Source organism: Danio rerio, chromosome 7 (genome assembly GCF_049306965.1).
Source record: "Danio rerio strain Tuebingen ecotype United States chromosome 7, GRCz12tu, whole genome shotgun sequence".
Taxonomy (NCBI): domain Eukaryota; kingdom Metazoa; phylum Chordata; class Actinopteri; order Cypriniformes; family Danionidae; genus Danio; species Danio rerio.
In genome coordinates, this window is record NC_133182.1 from 23,536,435 (window position 1) to 23,550,444 (window position 14,010).

General features: G+C 38.8%; 2 protein-coding genes across 2 annotated transcripts in view; one reads left to right on the forward strand and one right to left on the reverse strand.

Moving 5' to 3' along the window:
• Positions 1–3,736: 3,736 nt before the first annotated feature.
• gpr185b (G protein-coupled receptor 185 b) lies at positions 3,737–10,516 on the reverse strand. Its single transcript, XM_005172319.5, has 2 exons — positions 10,276–10,516; positions 3,737–9,448 (listed from the first exon to the last, which is right to left on the reverse strand). Exon 2 carries the CDS (start codon positions 9,444–9,446, stop codon positions 8,448–8,450), a length of 999 nt encoding a protein of 332 aa, XP_005172376.1. The 5' UTR covers positions 9,447–9,448; positions 10,276–10,516; the 3' UTR covers positions 3,737–8,447.
• Positions 10,111–14,010, forward strand: part of si:dkey-172j4.3 — a 163,097-nt gene continuing 159,197 nt past the window's right edge. Inside the window, exons 1-3 of the mRNA XM_009303126.5 lie at positions 10,111–11,307; positions 11,411–11,551; positions 11,915–12,016. Of these exons, the coding sequence (XP_009301401.1) occupies positions 11,998–12,016 (19 nt within the window). The 5' untranslated portion in view covers positions 10,111–11,307; positions 11,411–11,551; positions 11,915–11,997. The remainder of the gene's footprint in view (positions 11,308–11,410; positions 11,552–11,914; positions 12,017–14,010) is intronic.

Sequence of the window (14,010 nt, forward strand, 5' to 3'; positions counted from 1 at the left end):
TAGGTAATTACCACAGTTAACTTATTTAATGTGTTTTTTTTTTATCAGAAATAGGTCAATGAATAACAGATAAGACCATAAATCAATTTATTTTAACTGCTGAATTGGTAAAAAGTGACGCATTAAACCTTAAAAAATAGCTACAAAAATAATGCAAAAATAGTTTTGTTGTTCAAAATAACTATTTTTGGTATCAAAATAGGACAATTTTATTGAAAATTTTTATTCACTTTGAATGTTGACTACTGTATATAGGCTACTGTCTATATACATGCAGGCCTGTAGTCAACCTGGTGAAACAGGTGGTTCTTTTTTTCTCAAAAAGTTGAGGTTTAAATACTCCATTTAGTGACATTTTAACCAAGCACTTGTTTTAGCTGGATTAGCTTGCTGGATTAGCTTGTTGAAAACCACAAAACCAAAAATATTTTCTCTAGCCAGCACATTCAGCTTTCCTCAGTCAGAATTTGGCTACTTGAATAAAAAAAACATTTTAAACTATATATTAAAAATGTATAACTTCAAATATTTTTTTAGTCTCTCTTGTAAAAAAGTAAATAAAAAAAATTCATGAATGACAACATAAGCCTGATAAGTATTACAATTAACTTTAATACTGGCCGCTTTTGGTGCTTTGTGCCTTTCAATTGATATTTTTTTTCTTTCAAGAATAAGCTCCAAGATTTAAATGAAGTCAAAAAGTTGACTTCATTTACGTCAGATTCTGTGTGGTCTTAAAGCCTTCAATAAGTTATTTCCACAATGATTAATTCCAATGATGGCGTAGCAGTCAAAATAGTACCAGTGAGCTCATTTATGTGGCAAATTCTGGAACTTTGTCAGTGGGGAGTCTGTCTTTCGAACCACCCAAACCGCCCTTGGCTACGGGCCTGATACATGTATGTATGTCCTCTAGATATGTATCCTCTAGAGCAGTGGTTCTCAAACTTTTTTCACCAAGTACCACCTTAGAAAAAAATTGTCTCTCCAAGTACCACCTTATGACGCTATTTTTTAACCAGTATTAAAAAATAGCGTCGTAGGCCTAATTAAGCAGCTACAGGTGTGCACAGTTTAAAAATGATGCAAATTAATTCCTATTATTAAGAATATGTATTATTGTCAATCACTTTAAACATTTTTAATAGTCTGAACATTAACTGTGCTTGCAGATTAAAAAAAAAAAGTTTTAGTTAAAATGTGCTTTTAAAAGTTCATTAAAAATTACCAGTTCTTAAAAAGTAAAAAGAAAACTGCTGTACTTAAATCTCAAGTATTCATAGTAGCCTATTCATCAAAAGCTGGAGATGTTGCTTGGACCTTATGAATATAGGCTATATGTCATATTCCTACACTTTCAGACAAATCTTGAAAAATATGTTAAATGTACATATGACAGGGTTCATACAGGCACAGCCTAATGAAAATCAAGGAATTTTAAGCACTTTTTCCAGCACCTAATTTTTTTTCAAGACTGACATGTTATGTATTGAAGACCTGAAATGTATTCTCAGCAACCCATAAAACACTGCATACGAATAGATACAAATAAAAACCATTAATAATAATATGTATTAATCATATATTATTATTATAATAAACCTGCACTAAATGCTTGTGATATCTTTTTTGTACTCAAGTAAAATTACTATTACACTGCTAAAATAACACAAATTTTAGTAAATAATACTAATATTAGGTAAAAGTACTCTTTTAAAAAGTACTAGTTGGTTACTTTTGAAAAAAAAAATCAGATTTATATTATGAAATCACGTTTTTTAAGTTTAAACCTGATTGAATGGTTTAATTGCTTAAATCCCAAAGCTACATGTATAGGAATTTGCACTAACAAAGGAAGTATGGTCAATTTTTCCTTTCATGACAATTAATATTTTTCAAAAGCACTGGTAAAACTACCACATAATCTTAAAGGCCATAGAGACACTTTTTGCCCATTTTTAAACGATATTTTCAAGCTTTGAAAGGTTAAATTAAAGTATATGGTAAAAAGATTTAAATTTAGCCTTTTATTTACATTTGTTACACTATTTTTCTTTACAATATGGCAAATTTGTTTCTTAAATAGCTGTACATCACATGTAGATTTTATTTTACACTTGATTTTAATCTAAAATAGAAACTTTAAAAAAAATACAAGTACACTGTCAGTAAAAAAATAAAACAAATGGCTTCATTTTACTTGAGGTATTTAAAATGTGACAACAAAACATTTATCAAAGCAGTGCTTTAAGAGTCTTATTGTTAATTTTGATAAATAAACAAGTACAGTAACAACGGATTGCTTTGACCTGTAATGCTTTAAGACAGATCAGAATACAGCTAAATGTATAAATCACACAAATACCTCATCCAGAAACATTTCCAGCATAATTCTTTTGTCGTAAAGAAACAAAAAAAAAAATTCCACCTTTGCTAAAAGTAAGTTTCACTTTACAACACAGCCAAACAAGAAGACCATTAGCATTGTCATCGATCATGCATCAATCTAATTCTAAATACTTGATAACTTTGAATACTTTTGACTAAATTTAGTCAAGGAGCAAAGATAAATAATGTCTACTTTAATAGTGGAGAGATCGCGATTATATTCAATCTGAGCACACAGGCGATCATGAGAGGTCTTGCAGTTCATTTGAAAAAAGCATATTTAAAAGCTCGCATATCTGTTTTAGCGATTTGCGTACATGACTGCGCTGTCGTGTTAAAATAAAGCACTCGCCACATTTGCAGAAATGAGTAATTGCGCAATACCTCCATTCCCGCGCCGCCATTCAGAATGTATTTAGAGGAGTGACAGGTCAGAGGCGAGTCGACTGGCTGTCGGAGAGCGAAACCGAAACGTGTATGTAGATCATCAAAAAGGCAGGAAATATGTCCGCGGTTAAATTACTCTGCTAGACATCTCTATAGTGAAAACATCCGAGAAGCATTATTCCAACAAAACATTTGTTTTTAAGTTGTTTTTTCTGTCTCTGCAACACAGAAAGCCTTTGTCCCGCCCTTACGTTTCACGCAACTAGACAAGGTCGACTGTGATTGGCTACTTTTCATGTCAGTCAAATCACGCTTCAGAATCAATTCTTAAACTTCGGAAACTGATTTTCAGCAGCTTATGACACAATGCACTAAAATAAACATTCTAAGCACAGCGTTGTGATCGTACGCTTCACAAAACAGCCACTGCTGATCACATCGATGTTATATTACGCATTAAAGGATTAAAAGTGTTAATTGTTTCTTTCATTATTCAGCAGTTCCTCCGCGTACCACTTGGAGGAAGCCCGCGTACCACTAGTGGTACGCGTACCACAGTTTGAGAACCACTGCTCTAGAGGATAGGCTATTGAGGAGATCCCCTGTGGCTTTGTAATCGATTATGGTTTTCTAGAAGAGAATAACCACAGCAGTAACAAAATTCTGCTGAGACTGTAATACATTTTCTACAGCAGGCGCTTTGACTTTGATTGCCCCTTCAAAAAGGCGCGAATTGCCCATCACCTCACAGCGTGGGCTCGGCTGGATCTCTGGCGTTCAGGATCCCACACTCATCGTTATCCTGACAGCATGCGTTACGTAAAACGGATCGGCTCAATAATTCATACACAAGCTTTTTAATGCTGAGCCGCCTTCAAACGATGACCTGTATCGAAGTGAATCCGTCCTTCCCTGACACACACACACACACATATGATAAAAACACCAAATAATCATCAACTTTGAGTTTGCTGAATTTTATTTGACAAAGTATTTTCCTCTTCTTTTTTTTTTTTTCTCACTCACTTTTTTTGTCTCGGCATTGTCATATGTACAGTAATAAAAAATAAATCATTTTTAGGAAGGATTACATTCCACACTTACATTGCAACGTGTAGCATGTTCCTTTTATAAAGTGCATCGTACTTGTCAGATTTCAATTCACAATACAAAGAGAAACGAACAAAGCAAGAAAAGATCAACGACGATTACATCACAGTATCAGAGCACCCATCCACATCTCTGACCGCTTGCTAACAATTGTGCTGACAGTTTTTACCTACACAAGAACATTCCTTTTAGCTCTATGAATGATTGCAAAAGTGATTGTAGATCATAGTGAGACTTCATCAGTAATGCACAGAGATTTTGGGTTTTGGGCTACATTTGGGTGCAGTGGTTACGTAACCCTAGAGGCTCTTCTAAAGGCTCACGGTCTCTCTCTCTTCCCTCCCTTATTTTAGGAAGGCGCCTTCTCGCTCTAATGTAGCTGTTGATGGGAAACACAGAGCTCTGCTTAATGGCCCAGAAAACGGATTTCAAGTACCCTAGATAAATGTAACATTTCATGCTCTTCAAGGTTATTTTTAGCAGGGCCAGATTTAGTCGTAATAGAGCTTCCATGTGGTTAGGTGCCGTCATTCAGACGACCTCTCCGTTTATGTACGCCATAGCTGACGTCATGACAAAGGTACGCTGTCGTCTCTCTACATTGTTTTGTACCTCTCCAAATCACCTACACTGCAGCTCCTGAGGAATGCACTCGTCTTATATTTAATATGACTGGAGATATGTGAATTCCTACACTGTCAGAAATAATGGTATGAGAGCTGTCACTGGGGTGGTACCTTTTCAAAAGGTACGCATTGTAACTAAAGGGTCCATATCAGTACCTCATAGGAACATAGTACCTAAAAAGAACAAAAGTGTACCTCTTGAAATTTTTAGGAACTAATATATACCTTTGAGGTACCAATATGGACCCTTTAAGTACAAATGTGTACCTTTTGAAAATGTACCATCCCAGTGACAGCTCTCATACCTTCATTTCTGAGAGTGTAGATGGCTGGCATACTTTAATTCTGAGATGATATCTGTGGTGTTAGTAATTAGATAGGTCACTTTTGAGCATGAGGCTGGGGGTGGACCATCTGTCTGTAGTCTGGCACACAAAAGGGCTGTCCCAGTCCAACAGAACGCCAAAGACAAGACTGCGTTACTCTGCCGTACTGGCAGACTACGTACTGAGCTCCAGTGTCCAAGAGAGAGGGTGGAACAGAACAAGTGCACCACCTGGCCCTCTGGGTCTGTTTTGGAGATTTTAACCACTGATTTAACGAACCACAAACTATATCTAGTATGTCTTTAGTAGGGCTGTGCGATTAATCGAAATTCAATTGCCAGTTGAAACATTTAGATTAGCTAATCGCAAGAGGTTGCGATATGAAATATGTATTATTTCATTTCCCCTGCCAAGAGCAAATGTGTGACCGCCGTCTGTGTGTGACAGTCTTAATAGCCAACTGAGTGAGTACACTTTCATTCTGTCCAATCAGAATTGCACAAACCGAACTATGCGGCATGCCCACAATAATAAAAAAAAACATACAGGAAAGCGTGGACAATAGGGTATATGCAGAGCTAGTGTTTCTTCCCATACTGATTAACTTCCGGTGAACGGTTAATGTGACTTTTTTTCCATTTTATACGGTTCCTTTTACAGCATCGATGTTGTAATGTAATTAAAATATAATCAGTTAAATAGACTTTGGCATTAATTTAGTTGTTCAAGTGTAAACCAAGATGAAAAGCCATTTACTCGCACACGGCCATCAGGATTTGCAGGCTAGCGCAGAAGCTCAATTGAATATACTGGGGTAAAATAAATGTTCATATTTTAAAGACGTGGAGGGGAAAAATGTAATTTAATGCAATGCTTCTTGTACATTACCAGACCCAGTTTATACCGGATATCACCCAGCCAGTGGAGATCGCTGATTTTTAAAGAAAACAGACCTTAAACGAGCCGATTTTGTTATGTTGTATACAGTTCACTGGAAGCGCTTAACCTAGGTTACTGACAAATTAAAAGTCCTTCCGCGTACTTCCAGATATACCCTATTGGGATAATGCCGTCTGCTGCTTAAGAAGCATTAATAGATGAATTAATATCAAAGAAAAACAGGACATCGGTAATATGGGAGTATTTTGGTTTCAAAGTCACAGACATCAAACAAAAACAGATCATTTTTAGAGCTGTCGTAGAATTGTTGCCACGGCTTGCAGATTACTGAGCTGAAGCTTGACTATGGAATGAAATCAAATCGCAATATCTGTCGGAAAGATAGCAATTAGATATTTTGCCCAAATCGCACAGCCCTAGTCCTTAGTACTCAACAATCTAGAAGTCGACTATCTGGACGCTGCAAGTTTGAAGGTGAGCATTACAAATCATAATCTTTGTTTTTTTTAAACAAATTCAATAAGACTCTAGTGAAATATGGCACTTTCTGCATTGCCGACACTCTTCTTATTTTTTAACGTGTTTTTTTTTTTCTCTTTTTGCTTTTTCTAGGAAACCATCAATAAGAATACAGGTACTGAACACGCACACATATACATACACACACACACACACACACCAAAACGACATCATAAAACTCATGCCCTGATGTGTATAAAAATATATGCTTCCATACAGCATTGCATAAGAAAAATAACCGCTGCACCCTGAATGAACTGAATCTATGGCATCCTGTTGAGTACATTAGTGGAGATACATTACATAACGATAGAGATTTGCTGAAAAAACATTGATATTTGTCAGGTATTGTGTATTACGTGGGGTGGTCGTTATTTTTATTTTTTATATATATGTAAGTGGGCACAGTGTGATAGGTCACTGAACCCCACTCCTGACATAAGTGAGTGGTATATAAACAAATGGTGCTTTCGTTCCTGAACCACACACACTATTAGATCACACACAATCAAACACACAAAAAAAGACTGGAGAATTGTGTTTCACAGTGTCCAGACTGTGAAATGACTCCATGTAAAAATCCATCAGGTTTCGTACAGGTCACTAAGAGTATTGAGGTTAGTCAGAGGGCGCCTGTATGGGCTCTCAAGGCCAACGTTAAATACTTGTACTACAAAGTGAAAGCACATCCTAGAAAACAGTACAATTGATATAAAGAGATGTAACACCCTGGACTCGCTAACCTTTTCTCAGTCTGTTTTGATCATATTCAAGTCAGGAAGTAAAATTAGCTCTGTTGATGGCCTCATTGTGATTGTAGCTCTATTGATGAACGGTACACGCTGATTCATTATTGCAGAAGAGAAAAGGTAAGGCCTAAATTAAGTCGCAAACGAGGGGTCATCAAAGCACAGCTGCGACATTCATACCCCTCTTGAAAATACAAGGCTGTGGTCATATTTTCAGCTCCATAAATATGTATGCATACTACTTTTCTTGTGCGCCATTTTGAGAGGCGTAGTTTTTGTGGCTTTTTTGGTTGTACAGCATGATACAGACCTAGATTCAGTCATGTGTGTTTCAAATCTCACATGCCAATTCTGCTTCTTCTTTTTACCACTATCTAAACTCCCTACTTTCCCATTTTGGCTTAGTTATTTGACATTTAGAGCTTGCGTTTAGATCTGTTTAAACACAAGCCTGCCCCTAACATCGATCTCTGATCTCATGGGCTAATTGTACAGTCTGCACACTCAATTATATCCAATAATCGCCAGGATCATTACGCTGTGCAGACCCAGAAGCGTTAGTCTCGATTAGGTGTTCCTGTACCATTTGGCCTTTAGCAAAATTGCCTTGAAAGATGTCATCTGACGTCGCATTAAAAGTGTTGTGACTGACACCTCATTTCGTGCGCAAACCTTCATTAACCCCGACATTTCACACCAAAACGTGTGCTCTAAAATGTGTGAAATGTTACACGCTTCACATCTTTGCATCAGCAGATATTCCCGTCATTAGAGATGCTAGACTACTACAAACCAATTGAGCATATCTAAACAAATTAGCTTTTTGCATTTTTATATGAATATTTAAATGATTTGTAATGGCGAATTCATCCAGTTTAAATAAAAAGAGCTCTGTCTTCTTGCATTATAGTTTCAGTTAGTGTAAGGATCTTTAAAAAAATGTATAAAATTGGCTCTAAAGCAGCAGATGCCAGCAGTATAATTTTCACTCGCAGGACCATGTTTGGTCTCTGTCGTTCATACATTTTTAAGTGAACACAGATTTAAGTGTTCGAGGCAAGTTTGCAGGGGAATAGCCTCATTGTTCCTGCCACTGTCCGTGGTGCTGAAAGCACTCCCTATAGTTTAAAGGTGCATCAAAAAGCTGTTCACAGCTTTCCTTACACAAATCAGCTTGGTTTGTATTCATTTTAACTGGTAATGGTGTTATCCTAAAGTATCCTTGTTATTCAGATCTCATGCAGTTTGATATTTTGTGCATAGAGGTGTACTATGCATTCAAGACATCTAATTTTGCAGGTTTGACATGTTAAATCACAACACCTATTGCACGATCAGCAATGTTTGACTAAGATTCCACCAAAGGGAGGACATCATATCATTAACACTGACACGGTACAAACTAATAATGTGCGACAGACATAACCCATAGGTAGTCTGACCTATACATCGCTCGATGTCCTTGGCCGCAAAGAGAAGTTGGACGGCACGCATCCACAGCAGGCGAGCCACAGGGATTTCTGGATGTCCGGATTTCTGTAAGCATATATGATTGGGTTTATGACCGAGTTGCACGTCGCCGGCAGCACTGTTGCATACGTGTAGATCATCGGGTAGCTGGAGTCTGCCACAATGGAGTACATGGCGAAGGGCATCCAGCACACTGCAAAGGTGCAGAGGATGACGGAGAGTGTGGATACACCTTTTGTGGTGGAAATGGCCATGAACTGGTGCTGAACAGCTATTTGCTGTGCGTGGCGGAAGGCAATCTTACAGATCTGTAGGTAAAGCTGCATCATGAGGGCAAACACCAGCAAGAACGTCACAGCGAGCACCACGGCATTGTTCTTGGTGACTGGCCGGCAGATACTGCAGCTGGCCTCATCTCTGAGGCAGTTCCAGCCCAGCACTGGCAGTAGGCCCAGGGTGATACACACCAGCCAAATGAGAACCACCACCACATAGGTGAATGTCACTGTGCGCTCCGTATGGTAGGTCAGAGCATTGTAGAGAGACAAGTAGCGATCCACTGTGATGGCCAGGATGTTGAGCACTGAAGCGGAGAAGGCGGCGATCAGCATGCCAACGGAGATCAGAGTCACAAACTCCGTGTTCAGCATATAGATGAAGACAAAGTTGAGAATGAGGCCGAGTCCCGCGAGCAGGTCCGCAAACGCGAGGCTCCCTATCAAAATGAACATGGGAGCTCTCAAGGTGGGTGTGTAGAACAGGATGGCGATCACGATTGCATTCTCACAGGAGATGAGCGTGCCTGTCACGCACAGCGCAATGTCCCAGGGGCTCACAGGAAGCGGCCTCAGCTCTGTCGTGCGCACCGGTGATGAGTTCCGCACATCCAGGAGATTCCACGTGCCCGCCGTGGAGAGGGAAGAGGTGTTTTGAAGTTGGTTGCTCATTGCTGCTGCAAGAGAGTGAATCATAGCTGATGGTGAGGGGAGGGAGGGGGTGAAAGAGAGGGAGAGAGAGAGAGAGGGGTGCGGTAGTGAAGATAACAGAGAATGTGGATGTCAGTGGAAAGGCAGTAGGATATCTGTCAAAAATAATATGCCTGAAGCTGGTGAACCTGATCAGGCAGTCTCATATTTTTAGGTTATTTAAGAATTTAATTATTAGCTCAAGTAATGAGTTTACACATTTTGTCATTAGCCAGAATTTTCAGATTTCATCATTATAGCTGGTGAAGTGTCTGTTTTTTCTTTTGTTAATTAGCAATTAACTGGTGGTTGAGCTCTTGAGATGTACAATTAGCACATTCTGAATCAGCAAAACAATGTGGCAGATTGCATCCGGAGGAGCTGCAAATATGCAATATTTCGCCTGGTTTATAGCAGCATGTGCATTTCGTCTCAAAAAGCTATTAATCAAGCAACAGTCCTGACAAAAACGCACGCACTTCACTTTGTTTCTATTTTTAGTAATTGTCTAAAAATAAGACGCGCCACCTCAGTGCACGGGGCTCTTATGAAGGCATCGTGTATATGCCTCTAGAATCCACAATGATGCGCTTTTGCCTGACGCCATAGACGCAGACACATTTAACTCGTTCATTCATAAATTTCCACCTCACTGACCTAGCTATAAATACATACATGTATAAACTGACCAGGAAAAGACTGCAAAGGACTCGGGGAGGTCAAGCCTCCGGCAATACGCACACTGGTGCTCACTTTAAAGAATTCAGCGCAATTTCAGAACTCGTTCAACTAAAGCATGATTTCTCACAAAAGAAAGCGCATCGGCATACGGTACCTCAGTGCCATGAAGCTGCAATGCCTTTTTCTCCCCCGAGCTCGCGCGCAGTCCGTGCCTGTCATACGAGAGGAGACGGAGATGAGAGGGGAGATGGAGGACCCAGAAAGAGACGGAGAACAACATAAAAGAAGAACTAAAATGCCCTTTGTTTCACGACGTTGAGTAAAACCGTCATCTTTGGCGGGCTAAGTCCTGTGGAAAAGCGAGGTGCTCGTCGGTTAGCATGGCTAATAGTGTTGGTAGGACGATAGCTCTGCCTCGCTTGATATTCCCCCCATTGGACCTCACCGATGATTCTCCCCTCTGACGTCAAGAGTCCTCACAACAGTCATGATCGAGTCTGTGAATCAGAGATGCTGTGGACGGAATATTAATAATAAAACACGTTCAGACAACACGAATCCAACTATAAGGTACAAGAGACGAGCGCGTCTCAGTGTATGTCATTCCCGCGGTACCGGACCCAAGGTCGCCGGCAGCTGCTGCCGCTTTGCGCAAAGACGGCACGATGCTTTCTCCTCTTTCTTAAAGATTACCGACCACATCAAACTACCCAACACCGCTGTCACTTCACTAAATATATATATACTTGTCACTGTTATATATTTATCGTCTCCCTGTTATGACATTCATTTGTCTTTTACGTAAAATTACGCATTCTGACACCCCCAAATCGTGTTAAATTATGTAATATCTCAACTCGGATATCAATTATAGCTGTTAATTCTATGTTAAACGGACTGAACAGATGCGTTTCATTATGCGTTTCATTCAAAAGCTGGATGGGTGTTCAGTGGCGCGTGCGTCCCTCGCCATGAGGACACTTTCAAATACTCCAACAACAGATGTCTTTACAAGGCTGTTTATTTTAAGAAAGTCTGATTTCTTTGAATTGTGCATCTGCTAGTTTTATTGGCATTCAGATTTGTACCTGCTGTGGCACACGAGGCTGTTCTTGTACTTCATAACATCCAGTTCCAGCATCCATGGCAGTGAACTGTTCGGGTTCAAGCAAACAATGCATCGAAGGTGAGTTTTTGTTCGTGTGCTGAAAACACCCTGAAAACCTTGAACTGTATTTGCAAGCAATTGTGTTTTCATTGCATTTCCCCCCGACTATATATGAATACAGTAACCGTGATCTGAACTGCAAGAAGTCTCAACATTAGTTGAGCATTGGCCCTGCAACTGCAACGGCTATTCATTGATGGGAGCTCCCACCAATCACCTTCACTCTTGCTCCCCCATTCATCTTCTCCGCACTGCATTGTGGGTAAGCTATTACATCATCACACTCTCATACCTTTCTCACAAGTATGCATGCACTTTAGTAACACTAATTTACAACAGCACATGCATTATCATATAACCTGATACTCCTTAATCTCTTTGAAGTGTGAGTCAATGCAATCTCGCAGTGAATAGACACAATTCTATCAAAATGAGCCACCCCATATTTTGTTCTAGATTATTCCATAGCTCTGTTTATCTTATTGTAAGCAGCTTCAGCCAAGATATATTCACTTTCAGTCAGTTTGACCATTTTAATGAAGAAGTGCTTGCCAATCTGGTGCTCAAGTTGTCCTGAGATGCTGTATTGATGACTAAATAAATGCATTGCAATCCCTCCATTCAGCTGAGAAGACTATTACTGAACTCACGTCGACCGCGCAGAAAGCTGCTGACGCTTCCCAAACGCTGGAACTCGCTCGTCAGCAGATGCTGGAGCATTGTGCGCGTGAGTATGTGTGCGCATGTGACTGCCTCATCAAATGTATTTATCTGCTGTGAGCAAGCCAGTGTGCCTCTATTCACTGTCTGTTTGACAGCAGCAGCTTAAACATTCTCAGTGTGAAGTTTTTTATTTACTGTGATTTTCCCCAGTCGCAGCCCTCTCCAATTTCAAGCTGTTTTCAGTCTGTTTTCAGAGAGGGCTCTTTAATGCAGCACTCTGCTTCTTTCAGGCTTCTTTCTGCTTCCTGTCTTAATGACACTGCTGTGTATCTCTTGAGTGGGTGGAGCGGGCTACACGAGCTTGAAGTTAAAATAGGCAAAGAAATAGCCATGAGAAGCAGTATATGGACATGTTCTTGTTGTGGTTCACGTAGAAAAGTATGCAGTACTCATAGGCTATGAATGAAAAAGAGAATCGTTTGAGGATACAGTAGTTGAAGGTTTCTCTGCCAGCTGGATTTATTTGAAGTGCTATAATAATTGTAGCCTGTTATTATCACCCTTGGAGGAAGTATAGGTTGTACTCTGAACTAGTGGCTTTCAAACTGTGATTGGAAAAGAATTCCAAGTGTTACGCAAGTTGACTGAAGAATAATAAATAAAGTACTTTTATAAATGAATGTAAACAACATAGATGGAGGGCGTCATGGTGGCGCAGTGAGTAGCACAATCGCCTCTCAGTAATAAGGTCGCTGGTTTGAGCATCGGCTGGGTAAGTAGGCATTTCTATGTTGAGTTTGCATGTTCTCTTCATGTTCGCATGGGTATCCTCCAGGTGCTTCGGTTTCCCCCACAATCCACAGACGTGTGCTACAGATGAATTGGCAAAGCTGAAATTGTCCGTAGTGTATGTGTGTGAATGAGTGTGTATCTGTGTTTTTCCAGTGATGGGTTGCAGCTGGAAGGGCATCTGCTGCTTAAAACATATGCTGGATAAGTTGGTGGTTCATTCTGCCGTGGCGACCCCAGATTAATAAAAGGACTAAGCCAAAAAGAAAAAGAATGAATGAATACAAAATATTAATACAACAGCTAAGTAAAATAAAGACGTATCAGTTAAAATACATTTTATCATGTACAAAAGTAAGCTAAAGTAATTGTTTGTGGTAGTTAATTGTTCCAAGATTTAGTCTGTAAGGTTATCTTCACTTTTGTGTTATTTTTCCTGATCAAATTGGGATCATATTTAACATTAAATCTAATTTACAAACTATTATGTAAAATAGAATTATCTAAAAAATTATAAAAACATTTATTAATTATAACATATATGATATAATATAAAATATGATAAAAAATTAAGATTTTAATGAGCAAATATTGCATTAAATACATTTGATTAAAATAAAAAACTAAATATTTACAGAAATAAAATAACTCTAATGAGAATAATAGTACATTGTAAACAAATATATGATCAATTAGTCATGACAGCATAAACTTTGTTCATTGTAACTTATTAAACTAAGTTAATCATGTTCTTACTTAATTTCATAAGTTGCGCAATCTGTTTTAAGTCAGTTTAAAAATAAAAGTTCAATAGACTCATAAGGTTAATTTGATTCATCTTAAATTTAAGACAACTAGAATTTTTTTTAAAAACATTTTGTATTTCCAATGTTATATATCCAATGTCCAATGCAAAAATGGCTTTTTCATACTAGTAACTATATAGTCATTCTAAACTCGATCACTGTTATATTTGGGGCTCCACAAGGTGCTGTTATTTTTATCAGATTAATTAACAGCATTATTGTTAATTTGAGCCTGTGACAGATTTTGATGGCAGAATATAGAATATAAGAATTTAGGGCAGGGGTGTCAAACTCAATTCCTGGAGGGCCGAAGCCCTGCACAGTTTAGTTCCAACCCTGCTCCAACACGCGTACCTGTAGGTTTCAAACAAGCCTGAAGGACTCAATTAGTTTGATCAGGTGTGTTTAATTAGGGTTGGAACTAAACTGTGCAGAGCTGCGGCCCTTTTGGAACTGAGTTTCA

Excerpts from the sequence above, each read along its gene's own strand:
- gpr185b (XM_005172319.5), bottom strand. The coding sequence starts at position 9,446 with ATGATTCACTCTCTTGCAGCAGCAATGAGCAACCAACTTCAAAACACC.